Source organism: Vigna angularis, chromosome 3 (genome assembly GCF_016808095.1).
Source record: "Vigna angularis cultivar LongXiaoDou No.4 chromosome 3, ASM1680809v1, whole genome shotgun sequence".
Taxonomy (NCBI): domain Eukaryota; kingdom Viridiplantae; phylum Streptophyta; class Magnoliopsida; order Fabales; family Fabaceae; genus Vigna; species Vigna angularis.
Window position 1 is genome coordinate 7,842,252 of NC_068972.1, and position 22,371 is coordinate 7,864,622.

At 30.9% G+C, this 22,371-nt stretch overlaps 1 protein-coding gene across 8 annotated transcripts; it reads left to right on the plus strand.

Moving 5' to 3' along the window:
- Nucleotides 1–12,716: 12,716 nt before the first annotated feature.
- On the plus strand, nucleotides 12,717–21,261 carry LOC108326385 (carboxypeptidase SOL1). 8 transcript variants are annotated; one of them, XM_052874432.1, is made up of 16 exons: nucleotides 12,756–12,891; nucleotides 13,191–13,252; nucleotides 13,336–13,408; nucleotides 13,517–13,612; nucleotides 13,808–13,838; nucleotides 13,945–14,001; nucleotides 14,741–14,836; nucleotides 15,605–15,727; nucleotides 16,018–16,122; nucleotides 16,554–16,600; nucleotides 17,146–17,271; nucleotides 17,364–17,466; nucleotides 18,646–18,708; nucleotides 19,910–19,993; nucleotides 20,342–20,405; nucleotides 20,800–21,261. In XM_052874432.1, the coding sequence occupies exons 2-16, from the start codon at nucleotides 13,249–13,251 to the stop codon at nucleotides 21,111–21,113; spliced, it is 1,386 nt and encodes a 461-aa protein (XP_052730392.1). In that variant the 5' UTR covers nucleotides 12,756–12,891; nucleotides 13,191–13,248; the 3' UTR covers nucleotides 21,114–21,261. The 8 variants fall into 8 exon arrangements, with proteins under 8 accessions (XP_052730391.1, XP_052730390.1, XP_052730394.1 ...); XM_052874433.1 differs by having other exon boundaries at nucleotides 13,339–13,408; XM_052874431.1 differs by lacking the exon at nucleotides 13,191–13,252 and having other exon boundaries at nucleotides 12,717–12,891; nucleotides 13,339–13,408.
- The last annotated feature ends 1,110 nt before the right edge of the window (nucleotides 21,262–22,371 follow it).

Genomic DNA, 22,371 nt, shown 5'->3' on the forward strand with positions numbered 1-22,371 from the left:
GACCACTACTCCTTTCATATTTTTCTCCTAATCTCATTCAATACTTCATTAGCTATAAGGATAAAGTCTACCATTCCCTTTGATGAATGTTGATTGAGAATAGTTTATCACTTTTGAAAGCACTTTCTTCTTCCTGTTAGCCAACACTTTACATATTATGGCTCCTATGTAGGGATGGCAACGGGTCGGATCGGGTCGGGCACGGATAGTGCCTACCCGCAACCCGATCCGACAAAACAAAATCCACCCGCTACCCGCACGGATACCCGCTTAAAAAATATCTGCGGGTATTTTAAAACCCGCGGATACCCGTGGATATCTGCGGATACCCGCAAATATTTAAAAAAAATATATTTTAATAAATTATTAAAATAATTTAAATAGAATTACAAAAAATATATAAAATATAATATAAATTAAATTAAATATAAATTTTAATTCAATTTTAATTAAATTTAATCTTGTAAAATATAAATTAATGTTAATTTTAATTAAATTTAACTTAATAAAATATAAATTAAATTTTTATTTTTATTTTTTGCGGGTAACGGGTATCCGCGGGTACGGATAGTATAATACCCGCACCCGACCCGTTTATAAGCGGGTATTAAAATATCCGCTACCCACGGGTTGCGGGTAGTAAATATCCGCGGGTATCAACTATCCGTCGCAGATTTTATCTGCGGATATCCGTGGGCGCGGATGTTTTTGTCATCCCTACTTCTTTGTATTTCTCCGGTTTGTTGGAACCAGATAGCTGCTTAGAAAAATTCATAAATAATTTTTTATAAGCTTAAAATTGAAACCATTTGGCTTAGGGCTCTTTTCACTTCCACATTGGCAGTGGGTATTGGAGGTGATGGTTGCTTATGGTGGGTGGTGGTTCAAGTGTTCGAGATGGTGGCAACTAGTTTATGATGATCGTGGTTATGTTTAGTTTGTTGCGGTGTGGTGTGTTCATGGTTGCTAGTGATGCAATCTATTACAGGTATTTTGGTGTGATTCAATTTCTATTACGAGAAAGTATCCCTTTGAAAGAAAAAGAAGCAACCTTAAAAAATAAGAAAAAAATAACAACAATTATAATAATATATAAATACATATTATTCAATTTTTATTTATATCAATTACATTATATTTTAACATAATTTCATCAATATTTACTTTTTTATTTTAAATAATATTTCACATTTTATTTTAGCATAATTTACACCAATTACATTATATTTTAATCACTTTTATATCAAATGATAAAATAATAATCATATAATTTCATGAATTAAAATATAATTTTTTTCAATTTATCAAATATACACATAACTTTCACGAACATCTTTATCATTTCTCACCATCTTTTCTTAAATCAAAATAACCTCACTTTCATCTTTTTTTTTCTCCTTAAATCTACTTCTTCTGAAAACAGTCACAAATTTAATATTTTTTCAAGGTGATGAAACTATGATAATTTATTTCTTTTTATGTTTAATGTTTATTGTAGTAGTAAGTTTAACACTGATTCAATTTTACTAAATTAACTTATTAATGAGATGTTTGTCATTTTTTTTTACATTCTAATGTGGTCATATTTTTAGTTAATGGATTAGATATGAGATTTTCAACACAATTCCTTACAACGAATATATTGAACATGAAGATCGACAAAGACCCAATATCGGATTTGGATGGCATGATAGACCAAGACCTCAACTAAGATACACTCTTGTAATAGTATATCATGGTGAATTTAAGTTTAACTTAATCTTACAACATTGTTTTGTAGTATGAAGTTTACCCCGTATATTATAATTTGGTTTTATATTTAGTCAATAAGAGATCTTCAATAATATTGCACAATATTATTTCATGTATCATCATCACACATCAAAAGTCACACACTCCTAAAGGATTACAATAATACTTTAGATTTTCATATATAACATTCATTGTTAAGAATGTTACTTGAGTAAACATAATATAAAAATGTATCCATACATCAATTAAATATACATCAAAATACAATAAAAAAACATGCTAAAAAGTTATTAACCATTTTAATCTAAATCAAATGTTCATGTATACCTCATTTACATGTGAGTACATCCAATAAAGTATATTTAAATCAAATTGAACACAAAATTAATATATTAATAATATCTTTGTCAATTTGTCATCAATCTTAATATCAAAGAATGTATATCTCATCTCTAATTTCAAAAGTTCTAAATTTTTTCAATCTAATTTCAAAACACACATTCGCACAAGTGCATTTGCACTCATGAACACACTTCATGATCATACACTCAACACCATAATCAAAATTATTATTTGAATTAATTTTCCAAAAATAAGATAGGTTAAGAAAAACTTTAACTTACTATGAAAAGACATACTTTAAAAATAAGAACACATCATTATATTTTAACATTTTTATTCAACACATTAATTTAACCAATTAATATATTGCTAGCAAAACTTATAACGATCTCATGAAAAATCACAAAATGAGATTATTTATTGAATTTTGCTATGTTACTTATCTGTTGTGCCTTTAAAATATAAGTTAGATATTGATTATGATGTTTTAAAATATACTAAAAAATAATAATATACAAACATCAATATATTTTTAATACTCAGTAGAGAATAGAAAAAAAAATACAAAAAAATAATTCGGACTCTAAAATCACACACAAAAGTAAAAAATGAAATACGAGAAAAAAAAATTACTTTTAAACGATCATGTGTCAATCTCTTATGTCTTATAGTTTTTAACCAAGAAAATATAACTCATATAATAAAAAATTAAAAGAATAAATTTAGGAAAGTGTGACTGAGATTTAAAATAAAATTATAGAATTTATAAAATGATAATTTGAATTTATAATTTATATATTAAATATATCTTGAACCTTCAACCTTTGTTATTTTTAAAACAAACATGAATCTTAATATCTCAATTTTATTACTTTAAGTAAGGTTGATATTTCTCAGTAGTATTTAATTATATATATATATATATATATATATATATATATATATATATATATATATATATATATATATATATATATATATATATATATATATATATATATATATATATATCAAAAAGACATATCAACTTCACAATTATAGAGTTGCAGGTGGATTTTACAGCAGGATTCAATCCCCACATTTAATAGTTTATTAAACCATGTTACATGTGGTTTTTTCCACATCATTATGTAGACGTTTTAACATTAGACAGTAGGAAAAACTTGATTGTAAAAAATCAAAATGATAATAATCTAAAAAGGTTTAATTATTCTTTTTTTATCTTAATATTAATTATTTTTCAAAATTAGTTTTTTATTAATAAAATCTTCAATCAGATTATTTAATTTTTAAAAAGTAATTATATAACTTTCTAGATATTAAACGAAGTCCCTTAAATAATAAAATTAGCAATATGATCCTTTATTTATATATATGGAATGTCGTGTTATCTCATATTACGTTTCTATCTTGTTCATGCACCCACACTAAAATGGAATCGATCGCAAATAATATATTTTCCATTTACAAAGACACGTGAACACATGTGAAACTATAGGAAAAATAAATCATGATTATTAAACGAAAATAACTAGTTTGATCGTGTTCCTATATTTAATTATAAAATCATTAAATGTAAAGGTCACGTGAAATTAATCTGGACCATCAGTTTTTGTATGACGATTACTGTATGATTCAACAGATTCGTTTTGACTAAAGTATCTACAATTTTTAAATAAGTATTAAAATAATTAACAAACACACAATAATACATGATTGAATTAAAACGTAAACAGTTAAAGTGTAGTTGAATTTTTTTCTGGACTTTGGAACTTTTTTCTGTAATATTTTACCGCACTGGCAATATATTATAACGAAAATATAGAAAGAGAGAAAAGAAAAGAATGAAAATGAGGAAAGTGGGTATAGGAAAGGTAGAATTATTGGAGGGAGAAGAGGTGAATAATAGAATAAAATAGTTGGTGAGGTTTTGTTGGTTTGTTTGTTTGGTGTGTTGCGCTGTCGAGTGCACTGTGATAGATATTTCTTGGTGTTGTGAGGAAACTAATGAGGTCATTTGGGAGTAACGTCCCTATTTATTATGCCATTTTTCAGCCGATTCTCCAATTATTCCAAGGCTTTGATTTGCGATCCCCACACCACAAAACTCTTTTGTGAAGACTTCTCTACAGGATTTAATGAAAAAAACATAGTCCAGACAACGTTCGAATTTATATAAAATTAATGTTATATTCAACAAAAATCTTGTATGTATCAAAAGAGGAAAAGAAGATGACCAAAATTTCCTTTTGCAAATATAATTTAAGAATGATGCATTTCAAAAGTCAACGAAAGACGTGTTTGACAAAATTGGGAGGTCCATAATGTTGGAGTGAACATTGGTCTGACTGGTCATACGTGGCAGACACAACTTGTATTATTGGCATATCAGGGAAAGGGTTGACTTAAACTCATTGGCTTCAATAACCCTTTTTTTTTTTCATGAAACAAAGAAACGAATTTTTAGTTGATGATTCAATTAAATCTGTTGAAAGTGCGTAACGTTGTTTTAGAAATGAGTAGTGCATTTTCTTTTTGGATTTAACAAATAGACACGTTGTTTAGTGGGGGTTGAAAGATACCATCGGTAGCTGCTAGTGCTACTTGACAGGGGAGATTCCTTTGTGTAAAGTGATTTCCGTATACTATTTGTTTTATGTCTTAAATTAAATATTAAAACAACCTAAACTATACTAGGGGAAGTGCTTTTCCAAGTTGCGGTTTTCTTTCCAACTTACCATCATTATGTACCTTTAACATGTCAATGCCCATGTCTCAGAAGTATATAGTTTCATACTTGTATTTATATATTTTTATTTAGTCAAATAGTTAGTCAAATGCTTTTAATAGAAAGATGTAAACTATGTAATAGTCATATAAATATACAAATAAATGTATACATGAGTGATATATTAAAATTTATGCATATTTCAACCCCGATTTATTTATTTTTAAATAAATTAAATATTTTTTAAATTCATAAATTATAACAAAATATTGTAATTGTTTATTGTACGAAACTTTGATTTTATTTAGTTTTTTTTACTTTTAAAAGTAATAAATTTAATTTTTCATTTTCAATAACGTTAAATTTTATTTCATATAGTAAACGACGTTTTACTTAAGCATCAACAATGTTAATACATAGTATATTTGTCACGTGTTGATTTTATTTTATTGAAGGAATTTGAGACATTTAAACATTAACAAATAGTTATACATTTTATAAAATATATAGTTTTCATTAAAAAAAAATAGTAAAATGAACACGTGGTATGTCACTATACGTGTCAACATTGCATATCCTTAATTGGAACATTATTGATCACATGAGATTGAATTTAATGCAATTGAAAATGAAAAACTAAAATTATTGTAAAAACAAGAGAAACAAACAAAATCAATGTTTCCAACATAAACCAACTATAATATTTCATTATAAGCAATTCTAACTCATATTTCGTTATAACTTAGTAACAAAAATATATTTACCCATTTTCAAATTATTTAGTTATTACGTTCCTTTTTTTATTATATTAGACCGATTTATAATGTACTCTGTTTTGTTTTACAAGATAAAAGCCTTGATTTTAACGTCTTGAATTAAAATATTTGTTATGTTGTCAAGAGAAGAAAAAAAATCCTCTCAAATATATTTTTGATGATAACAAAAATGTTACAAGTAAATTTCTCAAATAATATATAAAAAATATATTGTGTAAATATAATAACAGATAAAAATCTTATATCATCAAATTCTAAAAATCTCATATCACCAAATTCTAACACATGTAAATATTAAATTTTAGCCTATATAGTATTATCGTTAATTTCATTTACCTTTTCACATTTCAATATCATATTTCAATATCTCAATATCTATAGCTTTGATCATATCCAATATTGTCAGACCTCAGAAAAACGCACCCAAACCCCTCCTGTCAGCTCATTAAACCGCACTTAAAAACCCCTGAGCAGACGCCAGGTGTCAAGCGAAGAGATCCAAAAATCAGTTAGTGGAAAACAGGTGTCGACTGAAGAGGGGACGTTCGTTTTAACGTGTGAAGTAAAACTTGGATTTTTAGAAAATCTACTCCACTATCCTCTGCATGCACCCTCTTTCCAAAAATCTGATCTTTCATTTTCTCCTTCTTCTCTCTAGAAAACTCTCCCTTCTCTCTACGATAACTCACCTTTTCTCTGCTCCGATCAACGTTCCGGCACTGTAGGATCACTTCCGGCGTCCCAAGCTTCAACTTGAACTGAACAGTTTCGAATTCTGGAAACTGGTAAGTTTCCTTTCCCTTAGTCGTTCGTTCTTTTGGAAGTGCAAGCCAAGTTCTGGTTGCATGAGTCCCTAGTTTATTTCTGAACTCCTTGTTGGTCTGTTGTTGATTTTGGTTTGAAGATTAGTTGAACGTTGAGGGTAGAAGGAATCTTAGTTTGAAAAAACCAAGTTGCGGTCTGTAAGACGTTCGTTCACGCTCAGAGGTAAGGGAAGCTTATTTAATTTAATTTGTATGTTGTTGAAATGTTTGAACGTTCGTTTAGTTGATTGAATGATTTTGATGCATGATGACTGATGTGATTGGATTGCATGAACGTTCGACGAGTTACTAAATTAAAATGAAGTATGATTATTGTGATATTTGAGTATATGATATATGATGGTTGCCATGTTCTGATGCTTGAAATACATGAAACTTATATGATATGGATTGTATGAAGTATGAAAGTTGATTATGATATGAATGTAATAAGTGGTGAAACTATATGTTAAGAAATGAGTTTGAAAATAAACAAGCCTGGTATGACATTTCTCATATAAAAGTGTACGTTCGTTACTGAACGGTCATTGACCGTTCGGTTTTCCTGGTGAACCTAGTTGAAACAGGATTCTTTCATTTGGAGAGAATCCTAGTTGAGGACGAGCGTCCTCGGGTGGTAATACTATGCTTGAGCGTTCGGCCAAGCACAGTTGTATATGGAAATCCTGTGATATACTCAATTTATATATATATATATATATATATATAATGGTATATTTCCGTTGTTCGTAAACACTAATTCGATAGTATCTTATTATATTTATCAAGTCTTTTAATTATAAGTTTATTGGTGCTCGGTCTTATACCAAGCGCTCGTACTGAGTAGTGCTCGGTCTTATACCAAGCGCTCGTACTGAGTAGTGCTCGGTCTTACACCAAGCGCTCGTTCTCGTTTCTTATATAACCTATGTTGATGAAAAACAACGTTCGTCTAATTTCAATAGAATTTCTTCTTTACCGTACTCGGTCATTGACTGGCATTCGAATTTCTTGAGGTAAATTCAAATAAGCTAAACATTCATAAACGTTTGGTTTCTTCATATGAATGCTTCTAAGTATTATTATTGGAATATCTTGAAGTGTCTGTATAAATTGGTTCCAGCATAGAGTCGTAGCCTTTGGCGAGGTCTTTTCAGCGTTCGGTCAGAGTTATCAAGAGTCAGTTCATATAATTGATTCATTTTGAAATGAACGTTCGGTTCATTCGTTCCTTGCTACATCTATTACACTCGGTTTTTCTCTCAAACCGACGGTAAACCTCTCGGTCTTATTCTATTCTGGAACTGGAGACCTCTCTGTCTCGTTCCAAGCGTTCGTCCTCGTTCTGAGTGAGGATAGAACGTTCGGTATTTGGTGTCTTTATAAACCTTTGAACAAAGATGAGATTTAACTTATTGGCAATAAAGATGAATTTGAGAAAAGTGATAATGAAAGATGGAATTGAGAATGATTATGAATGAAATAAGAAGAGAATGTGATATGAATGAAATGATGTGAAGTTGAACGAGCGTTCCGGGGAGGAACGACTCATGTATGAATATTGGAATTGGTAAAGTATGACTGTGGGCATGCTAGTGTTGGCTGTTCATCCTGATGTTTCGTGGGTACTCGTCCTCACGTAGAGGAGGGTAGGTCATGTGTGGAAACGGCAGGAGGTCCCGTCCTTAGGGGTACTTTGGATGAATAGGACTAACCTCGGGTGGCAGCTGATGAGAGTATTCCAGTTACTATATCACCCGGGTGCACGAACGCCTGTAGCTACACAGATTTCATACAGTCCGGACAGTCAGTCTAGTGATACGTTTTGTGTGATACATATGTTGAATTTCTCTGGTGTGTTAAATTGTTTAACTTATATATTGAAGCATGAATTAAATTACATAAGCTTACCCTGTGTATTTCCTTGTGTTGTCTCGTCCCTGTACGTCCGTCTTGTTATTGCAATGATCATCCGCGTGGATGTGAGCAGATGGAAACGCACTACTGGAAGAGGCGCTGGAAGAGCAACATTTGGAAGAAGTTGAAGCAAAGTTAGAACAGTAGAACGTTCGGTCCTTGTCTAGTTAATGAAGTGGTCGTTGAATCACTTTCCTTTTATTTATATTTGACCGTTCGGTAGTCCCTTTTGTAAACCGTTCGGTCATGGTTGCTTATCTTGTACGGAGCAAATTTTGTAGCTCTTTCTGTAAGGCTGTTCGGCCATGAGCGTACGCTCGACTCTAGTGTAAGACTGATTCTGGATTATTATTGTGATTATTCTAATATATAGTTTATTGCTGTATTTTTGGGATGTTACAAATATTATTATCAATAATTTCATTTAACTTTTCACACTTTAATATTTCAATATCCATAATTTCAATTATATGATTAAATGTGCCTAATACTTAATTAATTTAAGTTATAATTTAAAGAGCACTTTTATTACATATATGTTGTCTTCTAAATCAACTATTACATTGTCAAGCTCGTACATATTATTTAAGATTTTAGTGTAATGTCTTTCCAATTTTAAATGATTTTTTCTATTGAATTTGAATATGTAAAATTAATATTTGTGGAATTCATATTAAAATAAGAGTGAAGATAGATACATATTAGTAAAAATGCATAGCCCAATTCCATAATGTTTATTTAGAATTTAACTTATAATTGTATTCTTTAATTTAAATATTACATAATAAAATAATAATTATTTTTCATGCTATCATAAGGTTGACGATGGTTATTGGATTTGGAAATCTTTTATTGGTCATATAATTGATACATCAATACACATACTACATTTATCGTTATTTTTAAAGTAATATTTTTATTAATAAAAAACTCTAAAGACGATGTTTAAGTTAATTTTAATATCTAAGTTTTATAAGTAAGTTTGTCGCACTTAAAGAGTGTAGTGTCGTGTTTTCTCATGATTTTGTCTGTGTGAGTATTTGAAAATGGCAGTTGGAAGGAGGAGAGTGTAGAGTCAGAATTGTTCATTAACATGTCCCTGCCCGGAGAACGCATCGCGCTGCCTTGAGACGCCACGTGGCACACTAGTGGCTAGGAGATCCCGGGGCAGCGTTTGGGGCAGCTAAGAAATATCTGGTGGTAGAGGCACGCACCCCTAGGATATTTGTTTTCCTCACTCGCTCCGAGTCCACCGTGTCAACTCGGTTCCGCCACACCCAATCACCTCTCATTTTAAGATATACACAAATCTAATTCTCTCACTGTGCTTAACTTCTTTCACACATTCAAATTTCCAACCCCACTTCCACCTGGGTCCCACCTCCTCCACCCTCATCATCATCACCACCATCATCATCATCCACATCATGTCATCTTCTAAATTTCTCTCTCCAAAATGTTATACTTTCAAATTCTCACGATATTGTAAAAGCATTGTCTGTCTAAAAATAATATTATAGCCCGTATGGTTTGGCTGGTTCATTTTCATTGGCTCCATTAAGTGGTTTGTCTTCACGTGCTTGGGATTCGCACTTTCCTCTAATCTTTCTTTGACCAAAACACCCTTTTCTGCCTCGGGGTTAGTTAAAACAATTTTTCATGCAACTAAATGAAGAAAAAAAAAACTATTATAAAAATATTTATCCAATTAAAAAAATTATTTGTATGTTCTTTTACATTTACTTCTTGAACTCTATATGGAAAATAGAAAACATATTAAAATAACTTCTTCTTGTTAATGTATATTATAAACCCGCATTAAAACGTGCATCATGTAAAAATATCACATTTCTTCAGTTGGTTTCTAAAAGTTGTTTATGATTTTTTTTAAATACAAAATGTTTTCTATTTTATCTTTTTTCATTTTCATATCAGTATTAACAATTAATGCTGTGATTAATTTTGAAAGTAACAGTTAAATGAAAATAAATAAAAAAACGCTGACACTGGTTAGAAAGAATTTATATGTTTTATTATAAAAAATGGCTAATGTTAAAGAGTGTTCAAAACAGAGTGGTCCCATTTGCTGCAGTGCCAAGAGAACTATCAATCTTTGTTTCGACAATAAACTAATAAATAATTATTTATTTATGGAAACCTTAATGCCAAACTCGCATGCAACAACAACATGATGAAGGTTTTGCTGGCATAGATCGAAATTAAAAGTAACATTATTATATTACTTTTTTTTTGTAGAATTGTTTTTTTTATTCCAGTGTTACTTTTGCAAAAAGTTTACATCTCCCGGTGATATAAATTTGATGCAATTATATATCTTAAGAAAACATATGTGAGAACTAATGTCTGCAATTTGATCAATGTCTTGCTAACCGTTGTTTATTAAATACTAATTAAGAACTACATAATATAGACATGTACGAAATTACAATAAAGATGCATTAATAAAGACTGTTATTATAATTTTGTGTGTGATCATTAGAAGAATCTAGAAGGATGATAATAAGGTTGCGCGGTAGAAGAAGGTGGTCGGTTACGGAATAACGATAGCCAGGTAGCATTGGTACACTTGTCAGTTTCAACGCCCAAACAATCTCTTACCGTAATGACTTAACGATTAAATACCTTAACAATGGCATCGTGTCACATTCACCGTACACGTGTCCATAATTAGGGTGTTAGGTTAGGTGCTTTATGTGTGGGCTCACGCGCTTCAATCGTCACTGTGTCGGCAACTGATATGCTATAATAAAGGTTTTGGGCGGCTACTTAGCATAAGAGGAATTAATCACTCTCTGATGTAACGTTTTCCTTCGTTTTCCACTTTCCTACTTTTTTTTTTCTTTTTCTTTTTTTGTTTACTTTCAGATTTGTCCGTGTCTAACTGTATTTTGTTGTAAGCAGATGAATGATGATGGTTATTAGATTTTCAAATAAATCTCAGGTTAATATGATTTATGAGAGTATATGGACGTGATTATGAGAAAATTAGTTTTTTTTGTGAAGCAAATGCAATCCACAAAAGTATCCAAATCAAATAACGATGTGAATTGTAATGGGATATTGGTTTGTATTTTTTTTTATTAGAAAAATACAATCTTATCCATTTTAAAAGCAATTTGGCATAAAAGAAAATCTTGCAAGTTGAAGCTACAGTTTTATCCCAACGTGATTATGGTAATCATTTGAGCATGCGTTATTTCAAGCATAATGGAGAAAACAATCATTTACCAAACTTGGTTTATCCAACTCAGAAACACATGGGGACAACATATTCAACAGCTAAATCAATTCAGCATTGTCTGAATGCATCAAGTGAAATGGCTCAAATGGAATTAAAAGGGTTGGTTTGATTAATGGTATATTTAGATTTTAATTGTAGCATCTAGTGAAATAACTTCTACACATTAAGGTACCGTAATTAATCAGTAAGGATTAATTATTTTAAGGTATAAATACGATGAAAGTAATATATGAAATCACACAGGCACCATCTACGTGTTAAGAACACTATATAAGAATGATGCATTGTTTTTTGTATAAACATGAGAATGTAAAGATGAAAACCTGTATAATACGGTATGAATACCTCATAATTTCTCTATAAATACCGTATTTGAACACGTAAATTCAAATTTTAATTAAGATAGTGCTATAATTGATTAATAACGTTGGCATCTCTGCACCATATTATAAGCAAAAAAAGTAGCAGGTCTTACAAGAATAATAGGTTATCTCAGCTTAAAGTTTAGTTGAACGAATAATTTTTGTCATAAAGTTTGTAAAAGGTGAAAATAACTTTTACGATATGAAAAGCTGTTTTCTCAAAGAATATATCAAAGATGAACCTTCCAAAGTCACAGACGGGTGAATGAAGATTGAGCAGTTCTTCCTGCACTTCTATAATTTTTTTCCCATTTTATTTTTTCACATTATAAAAGTAAAAAATAACTTTCAAATTTTTTCAAATAATTTATGAATTATGTAATTTAAAAGTTTTTTTTTTTAAAAAACAACAACTTTCAAATTATATAATTTAGAAATCATTTTTGGCTTTTAAATTATATAATTTAGAAGTTAATTTTAATTTATAAATTGTGTAATTAAAATAATTGTTTTAGAAGAAAATGGTTTACAGTTAAATTTAAATTTTTTTCTAATTACATAATCTAAAACTCAAAAAATACTTTTAAATTGTAGAATAAAAAAGATAAAATAAAAGAAAAAGAAAATTATGAAAGGGTCAGAAGGAAGTTATGGAGGTGCAGGAAGAAAGTGGCTGAAGGTGGAAAGAGGGAGCCACTTAGAGCCCAAATAGAGAAAAGGTAACAACATTGCTTGAATTTGAAAATTTTGATTTTTCACGTCACGTGAGTGTGACCCAGTTAAATCGCAGAAAACGAACAAACAACCTTAGCCTGATGCCTGAAACCGACATCATCGTCCACGTCCATGGTAATGAAGACGAACCTGCTATCTTTTCTTATCCTTTTTGCTTCCACAATTTCCTCTTCTCTTGCCAAGGGTTCCTTGCAACAAACCCTTCTTCCTTCAGGTATTCTTCGTCACTCAAACCATGCTAATTGCTTTTGTGTATTTGTTTTATTTCAGTTATTTGAGTTTATTTGAATTAACTCGGTTCCATTGCGTTATTTGAGTAAATTTGGCTGCATTCGAAATTAAGTTGGGATAACTATATTTAAGGTTCGGAACTTTTTATTTTAGGATATTTTTTACTCGGTATAATTGTTTGTTGAACTTCTCGAGGTTCTGAACGGATGAGACTGTGGAAATTATCTTGACTTGCATCTGAATTTATATTCTGTTTATTTTTGTTTCAATTTCCTGCGTTAGGAGTTTGAAGTGAAATGCTTCAACGTTGGGGCGGGCTCAGAATTTACATGCTGTCTTAATGAGTAGCTTGATAACCTCTGCTGTTTAGTTTGGAAGGTTGAATTTTGAATTTGAAGTTTCTAACTCGTGCTTTTCTCGGTATTAGAAGAATTCAATGACTGTAGTAATGCAAGTCGTACAAGGCATTTGTTAGAGAATGAATCTCAGGCTCAGATAAGGTAATCATAATGAATCTTCTCCTGGATTGCTATGTAGATATTACTTTGTTTTGTTCTGCATTTAATGTGTTTTCATTTTTAATGCTTATTTATTATGTTATTTATCAGTGTTGATTTGGCACAAGGATACATGTCCAATGATGACCTTGAATGGGCCATCAAAGAATTTGGACAAAGATGCAGCAACATTTCCAGGATATACAGGTGATTCCTCATACTGTTACAGTTCTCAATTATCTATCTCAAATTATGCCTCGACAGAGGTCATTAGAGCTTACTGTTCACCAATCCTCCATTTACGAATACTTGAACTTCTTAAAAGGTCTGTTCTTCTTGCAATTGCTCGACTGACTTGCAGTTTGTTTCTCTCTTTGAGGGATTCTTGGAATGGGCTATCAGTATTGGGAATAGTGTAAATGGATTTCCACTGGTAATTTCTTTTCCTTTTAGGAACTCATTTATAGCTTAAACTTAAATCTAAATAAGTTTCATATTACTGATTGTCATCGCCTTTTGTGTTCCTCCACTCCGTATAGTTGGTGATAGAGATTTCTGACAAGCCAGGAGAAGAAGAGACTAAACCTGCTTTTAAGGCGAGTGTTTGCGACCCAATACCAGTGGAACAACTAGCTTATGATATTATTTTATCTAATTTTGCTTTTTTTTGACTGGAAAATATTACATACACTTAAAACTGTTAACCTAAGAATACGATGATACATTGGATAGTAGATTGAAATAAGTTTTCCACTCATTTATCTTCATCATTTTTTATTCCCAACTTTATTAAATGGTTATTACTTAAGAATTCTTGTTCATTAATTTCCTATCTGTGTCATATGGTATACTTGTCTTGATATTCCAAAATTTTCTTGTTCTTTATTAGGAACACTAATGCATTATGCATGCATCAATTTACTGAACTGGCAGAAGTTTTTCAGAGTAAGTGATCAAATAATTCAAAGATTTGAAGTCTAAAAGTGATTTGTAAGTGCGTAGACGACATTGGTCACAAGAATCCCACTCCATGTTCAATGCCCCTCTAAAATAACTATCTCAGTTAAACTGTAATAGGATGCAAAATAATCTTAGGAGGGACTACTCTATTTTTGTTTTGGGATTTTTGTGCATATAAGGTTTAACAATATGTTGCTTTTTCTCTCAATAAATAATTCTTTATTGTTTTTTTACTGATATATGGAATAGTTGAGTTTTCATTTTTTTTGCCATTATTTTGTGTCCTTTGTCATATTCTGCTTTGTTAATTAAATCTCTGTGCAATGTTCTGTGGTCTTGTATTCAGCAACTCTGACCAAAATTATGTTGATGCAGTATATAGGAAATGTGCACGGTGATGAACCTGTGGGCCGCGAGCTTCTTATAAGTTTGGCCAATTGGTTATGTGATAACTATTTGAAAGATCCTTTGGTATTTTTCTTTCCTTTATTTGCCCAGATATAATCTGATATGTTTCCCATGTTTGACAGTTATGTGCCTTTGCTGATACATTGCTGATACTGTCAGAAAATCATAAGAACTACATAAGAAATAGTTAGGAATATTGTTTGGGGAAAACTTATCTGAACTTTACGATAGATACATTTAAGGAGACATCACAGTTGTTCATGCCACATGCACTGGAATTGTAATGTCTAACTAAATAGTAATGATGGTAGAATTATAATGTCTAGTTAAGTAGTAATAACATCCTAAAGACAGATCTGTCTTGTACAAGTGTAATTTCTAATAAATAGTTGACTATGACAACACAAAGAACATTACTGATACTGGTGCAAATTCTTGAAGATTATAAGCTGTTGAAATAAAGGTTTTAAATTGAGGTTGTAGTCTCATCATCCTTGATATTGTGGAAAAATTGGGGACAGCCTGATAACAATTTCTTCATTTTTTGCCAGTCTTTTGAATCTTTTATAATGAAAAAATAGAAAGAAAATCATCAAATAAGGCTTTCCCTTCCTGCTGTCAGTATGAATATTCAGACGAGTGAATGTTAAACGACTATTCATGTTACCAATTCATTTAATATATAAATATGAACTATATTTTGGTATATTGGAATTCATTTAATCTGCTTCAGTGTTCATATCTTGCATTTTGTCAGTGCAGATTATTTTATGTTTATTTATTATTTTGTTTTTACTTTTACATTGTCCGACTTTTAGTAAAATGTTTCAGGCGAAATTCATTGTGGAGAATGTGCACCTTCATCTGCTTCCATCAATGAATCCTGATGGGTTTAGTTTAAGAAAGCGTGGTAATGCTAATAATATTGATTTGAATCGGGATTTTCCTGACCAGGTATATATATATATATATATATATATATATATATATATATGTTTTCTATTACTAATAGTAAGTGTAATGTATACAATATGAGATTGGTTGATGTTCACTGTTACTATGACATAAAATTCTAATATTTTTACTTTTTGGATGTGCATGTATACATATTTTTACCTTTTATTTGAATTTAATTTAAGTTTAAAGTTGCAATTTGTATGTCAAATTGTTTGTTAAATTTACTGCTATTTCTTGCTAACTATCTTCTAAACGTTATCCTGCAATGTTTGAATTCAAAAAATCAGTTCTTTTCTGTAAATGATGATGAGGATTCCCGGCAGCCTGAGACAAGAGCAATAATGAATTGGTTGAGAGATATACGATTCACAGCATCTGCCACGTTGCATGGGGTATTCATTCTTTGGATTCACATAATATCTTGTTTGCTTGATTTATTAATTCACTAATTTGTGTGAAGTATACTCTGGACTCAACTGTTCATTTCCAGTTTTTCTTGCATACACAGGGATCCTGCTATACATAAAAAAAATTACATCCTTGGTTTCTTTCGGAAATCTTTCAATTTTCTCCATTAGATATACATACTGCTAAGCAGAATTTTATGGGTTTGTTTAATGGCAACAAGATAAATTTGTCAAAAGTCATTGAAACTTGTGTTCAGTTCTTCACTGGCATTCACTCTATTTTCATTCTATGGTTGAAAATGTGAAATAACCCAGAATAGTTGATACTTTAGAATTGATTATAGCTCGTTTTCATTAGTATTTTCCATTTATGCAGACTTTGGTCATTAATGATGTCTTTTTCTTTGAAACCTCAGGGTGCACTTGTTGCAAACTATCCGTGGGATGGTTCTGAAGATAAAAGGTCGTAAAATACTTTGGTGTATTCATTTCTCACTATTTTAATTTGCATTTTGTGTCTACTTTGCAACTCATTATGTGTTTCCTATGTCATAATAAAAGCTATTTCAGTAGCTCACCGTTTTTCTTCTGATAGGAAAATTTTACCTCAACTATAAGACTTACGGAGCTGAATGTTGGATGGTAAAAAGTAAGAGAAAAAGTCACTATAGCAGATAAGATAATACTGCATTGAATGAGTAGACATACTAGACAACATAGGATAACAATATATATGCATTAAAGAAAAAGTTAAAGTACGCTGTAGAAAAGATGGTAGAAACATGCCTTAGTTTGGGCATGTGTGAAGAAAACTAGTAGAAGCTGACAATAAGGGGAGGAAATCAGATAGAAAATAGCCCTATTGTTAGAGGTAAAGGGAGACCAAGAAAACTATAGGTGAAATTATTAAGAAATTATTCAGGTCATCTTCTGTGCATTACATTAGAAATGTATAATGACATGTTTCCAATTGTGTTGAATATGTCTATTGATATGAATAAGTTGCAGGACAAAGTACTATGGGTGCCCTGATGATGATGCATTTCGCTTCATGGCAAGTATCTATAGTCATTCTCATTACAACATGTCTTCAAGCAAAGAATTTCTCAGTGGAATTACAAATGGAGCAGCTTGGTATTGTTTTCTGAATGTATTGTTTTGTAGTTTATTACTGAAATTTGTTTCCTTTTAATGTGTGCACAATTTAGAAATGGTACTCTCTCCAGGTATCCTCTATATGGCGGAATGCAAGATTGGAACTACATACATGCTGGATGTTTTGAGTTGACCTTGGAAATTAGTGATAATAAATGGCCTAATGCTACTGAGGTTAGTTCTAACTTTTAATTCCGAGCAGTCTTTAAAATTACAGAAGTATATGCAGAATAGGAAAGAATAATTAAGACAAATTACATTTTACACCTGATATTTTTTTCTTGTCTGTTTACTTTGACCTCCCTTGATAATTATAAATGCATAAGAAATGGGGGAAATGGGGGAAGTCTGTGTTAATGCGAAAAGTATATGGAAATATGTTAGTTATAAATTAAGAGAGGTTTGTTTAAGGTGAAAAAAATGGAGTTATTGAGTGCAACTATATTAAACCTTGGGGTGTGAATGTAATTTTTCTAAAATAATTATTACAATAGAACACAAAAAAAAGCAAGAAAATCGTAAGTGATAGGAATAGTGGTCCAGCCAAGAACCCCCAGATAAACTTGGGATGCATTTTGACATTATTCAAGCATTCAATTGGAAGTTTTGATTGTCAAAACAAGTAGGATAAGAGGACATGTTTCTAGGTGACATTGTCAGATCTATTGGAGACCTAACAATACAATTACTACTGTTCATCCATTTTTAATATTTTAACCCAGATCTTACGTGCTCCATTATTAAAAATAATTCTCTAGATTCAATGATCATGAGTTTTCTCCCATTCTATTTAAAAAGAAGTGGGACTTGAACTATTGTGAGACACGTAATTTATTTCAGTTTCTTTTTACTGCACTGCTTTGGATTTGCTCTTGACCAACATAAGCACGAGAATGAGATAGTGGTAGGCATATAGAAGTAATGACCCCAAGGCACTAGCTTCACGTTGACAGTGTGGTGGTTAAAAGGAATATTAACTCTAGGGAGCAACAGAATAATATGGTAGGGACGAGTGAAGTGTGAACTTTGTCATAGAAAATTATTAAAAGGAGAAAGTGGAAGAGAAGCAACGCTTGGCAAGAATGAGAAAGTTGGAGGAGGGGCTTTGGGAAGGGTGGAGTATTCTATGCATCTGCAAAATTTCTTTTACTTCCCTGTGTTTTCTTTTGTAATTTCAATCTCAACAGAGTTCTATCTAACTCTGCATGCGAGGAGCTTGTTTTCCATTTTTGTATTCTAGCTCCATGTATCTGTCAGATACTTGGTTTGCATGCTTGGTATCTACGTATAATTGGTTATAATTTACTTTAAAAGTTTCTTATGATGACACATGTTTACTTTATTAATGTGCAGCTTCCTATTCTTTGGAAATACAACAAAATGAGCTTGCTTAATCTTGTGGCAAGCCTGGTGAAGGTATGCTGTTTCTGTTCATATGCTTTACACCTAAAGAACTAATGTGAAATTATCCTGTCTTTTGCTTCAGAATTTTTCTAGAAGCCCTTCAATGGTTCTTGTTAATAGTCAAGAGAGAGGATGTAGGAAACAACAAGCGGAGTGAATGTATAATTGTATACAAGTGATCTCTGACATTATGTATAAGTTTTAATTTATAAAGAGAATGAGGCTCTTTACCGTCATTTATAAAAGTGTGTAGTCTGAGAACACATGCTAATTACATTACATACAATATACTATAATGGCTACTAGTTCAATAGCTCCTAGTGATAAAATCATATTTTGTTTTTTACTATTGAAATTACTTCCCCTATATATGGTCACTTTTGTGCACAAGGAGAATGCTGATAGAGACCGTTTGACATAAAATATGACAATAAGGAGATGTAAGTTCTTAATTCCATGTTTTCCCAAATGGAACTGGATTTCTCCCATCATTTCAGTTACAGTTAACACTGAAAATCCGCATCAAATGCAAGCATTACACGTAAAAGAAATTACTCTCACCCTTCTTCAGATCCCATTCTAATAGAAAGTAGATCGAAAACGTATTTAAGCAGTGTGAATGTATCCTGAGCAAAGAACATAAACTTCCAAGAATTCTCAGGCATGTCATAACCAAGCAACTATGAATCTACTGTATCATGTATCCTCTATACTATTTATACCAATTTACCAACTAAGGTTGTTAAGCCTCTTTTTTTTTTTTTTGGTGGTCATCTAAGAATATTTTCGAAGGGCAATGTGCACAAGGAAAATGAAAGTTTAAAAAGGAGCTTCAGCACACTGAACTTCTTTCTATCAGTTACTACCATGTGTACATTATCCAGACAGATTCGTTTCCTTTGATTTCTAATATATACTGTTCTTCCCTTCGAATTTTACAAACATTGAAGGAAACCTGAAAGATTCAGTTTCAAAATGCTTGAAATAAGATGTGCAATAATATTTTCACAGTTGCATATTTTGTTTTGTTGGGCTCAGTTGTATTTTATCCTTTCCACTAGATATATTTTCTTTTATTAAAAGATAACCTTTTAAGTTATGTTAAAAATATGCATAGATCGGTTAGCAGATTCTTATATTTGCATATGTCTAAAGTGTTGCTCCAGCTGCTTCGAATTTAGGTCGATTCACCATTTTGTTTTGTACTCTCTAGACAGGTGTGCATGGAAGAATATACTCTTCAGCCGATGGAAAGCCATTACCAGGCTCTATAGCTGTCAGTGGAATAAATTATACAGTATGTGAGACTATGCTCTTTTTTTCATTTTTCCTTTTAAATTTGTCTCTATCCCCCTCCTCTCTGTAGGTCTTTTCCACGCAGGAAGAATATATCTGCACATTTTGTGTTCAATTAGATAACAATGCGAAATTTTTTTATACTGATCTGTAGTTGTACTGCATATTATTTGACCGATTAATTTATTGCATAAAAATGATATTTTAAGTTTAAACTTCGTGTTTTAATTGATAGCCTATCGGCTGTTTTGTTTTTGGTACAATTCTTGATATTTCCCAAATGCATGTTTGATTCACTCTTCACTTTGATGGTTTAATTTGTATATCTGTTAATTATCTGAACTAGCAGGTTACAGCCGGAAAAACTTTAGGTGACTATCATCGCTTTCTTGCCCCAAGAGATAAATACGAAGGTATTATTATATTTAATTCAAATTATTTTTCTAGTATAGATTGAAGCCTACCATGAAGACGTTCTCAAATAATTAAATAAAAAATGCAATTCTCAGGATTTGGTAAATCCAGGTGGGATCTCAAGTCGTCCGAAGACAAGTAAATTATTTCATAAAAAATAAAAGACCTAGGACATTTAGTTCCCTATTATTTCAACAAATTGAATTCATGTGGAACTTTGGACTCTAAATTGAACACAAAGGGAATTCAGGTTGTACTGTGCATTATTGAAAAATTTCCTGGATGGAATATAGATGTCATCCCAATCCAGATGATAATATCATCTTTTTTTCAGCCTTACTCTAGTTTCAGTTTCTTTATTATTTCTAATCAATTTCTCAATATAAATTGCAGTGGTGGCTACCATGATTGGCTACAAATCAAAGAATACAACTATTTGGTTGGATGATGGACCTGTGACGTTGGATTTTGTTCTTGATCCTGAAGTCAGTATCAAAGAAAGTGTACTGCAGAATGTCTATGATTGTGACTGTAACAGCAAAAGCACACAAGAATTTGTTCAGTTTCTATGGGGGGCTCACTTGGAAGTTTTCTTTATTTTGATTGTCATTTTAGGATTCTTGCTTTTTTTATTTCGGAGGAGAGCAAAAATCAAAGTTCCAACAAGCAGACAGTTATCGGGGTCAAAAAAAACTGTCGAGGTTTAAAGTTATTGAAATGTTGTTTGTATTAAAGATTTGTTGTACATTAAGGTTCGATTCCTTCAGATGGCTAAATGGTGCTGTTTGAAGACAGTAGGACAATATTCATATGAATATTTCTGAAGATGGATAATGTTCGTTCATGCTTATTCAATGTTTCAATTGTTGGTACACTTCAGTTCGTGAAAGGAAGAAAACGGAAATTAAAAGAGCGTTGCTCAAAATATTCAATTGTACTGACCAATGTATTAACTGGTAGGTAATTAATGGTTACGGTCCAACAGACTCAAACATATAGCCATGATGTTTGGAGAAATTATAAATGCACCATTTGAGCCTAGGTGAATCACATAAGCTTGTCTTTCTACTTGGACACTTCAAATTCATGATTTTTTTTACATTAATGACATTTTAATTTCAAATATAACATACTGTGTGTTATATTTACTTATATAGCACATTTTTTAACAGGTTCAGAATTCGATTTTTAAGAAACTAAGATTTTAATATTTTTTGAAATGTTTTTATAAAAATTAAAATTCGAAACTTGTTTGCTAAGAAAATGAATTTTATCAATAATTTGGAGTTTTAACTTATAGGAATTTATTTTTACTTTTTACTTTCAAACTTTTTTCACTTGTTCTCTTTTCTCTTCTCTCTTTGACCTAGAGCTGTCCCCTCTCTTTTTTATTCTTTTTCTATTAATTCTTCTTCTGCTATCTTGTGACACTCTGACGAACAATTTTTTTTTTTTAATTATTGAAAATCATTAAGCAATTGAATAAGTTTGGAAAATTGTTAATGATTTTCTGTCGTGAACAATTTTTTTTAAATTTAAAATAAATATTTCAAATAAAATTAATATAAATTTGTTGTAATTAGAGAAAATATTTAATATTTTTAATTAGAAAAAATATTTATAGAATCTTCTTAATTAGATAAAATATTTGTAGGATCTAACAATTTATTTTGCAAAATATATTATTTACAAAAAGATTGTTTACAATAGGAAACTATTGGAACTTTTAACGATTTTCCAAACCTATTCAACATGGTTTTCAATAATTAAAAAATAAATAAAATTTGTTTATGGGGTTTCCAAAACCATTGAAACCTTCTAGGGTTATTCAACAACTCAATGATTTTTAATAATTTTAAAAGAAAATTGTTTACCAGGTCTCGAAAATCATTGAAACCTTAAAGGGTTTTCTAAACTCATTCAACGACTTAATGATTTTCAATAAGCTTCACCTCTCACGCTTCT

What these genes read in the sequence shown, in the direction of transcription:
- LOC108326385 (XM_052874430.1), top strand. Translation starts at nt 12,789, where the DNA reads ATGGTAATGAAGACGAACCTGCTATCTTTTCTTATCCTTTTTGCTTCC. An exon ending in AACATTTCCAGGATATACAG is followed by an intron (nt 13,613 to 13,807) that starts GTGATTCCTCAT and finishes ATGGGCTATCAG; the next exon opens with TATTGGGAATAGTGTAAATG. An exon ending in AATGGCCTAATGCTACTGAG is followed by an intron (nt 17,467 to 18,645) that starts GTTAGTTCTAAC and finishes ATTAATGTGCAG; the next exon opens with CTTCCTATTCTTTGGAAATA.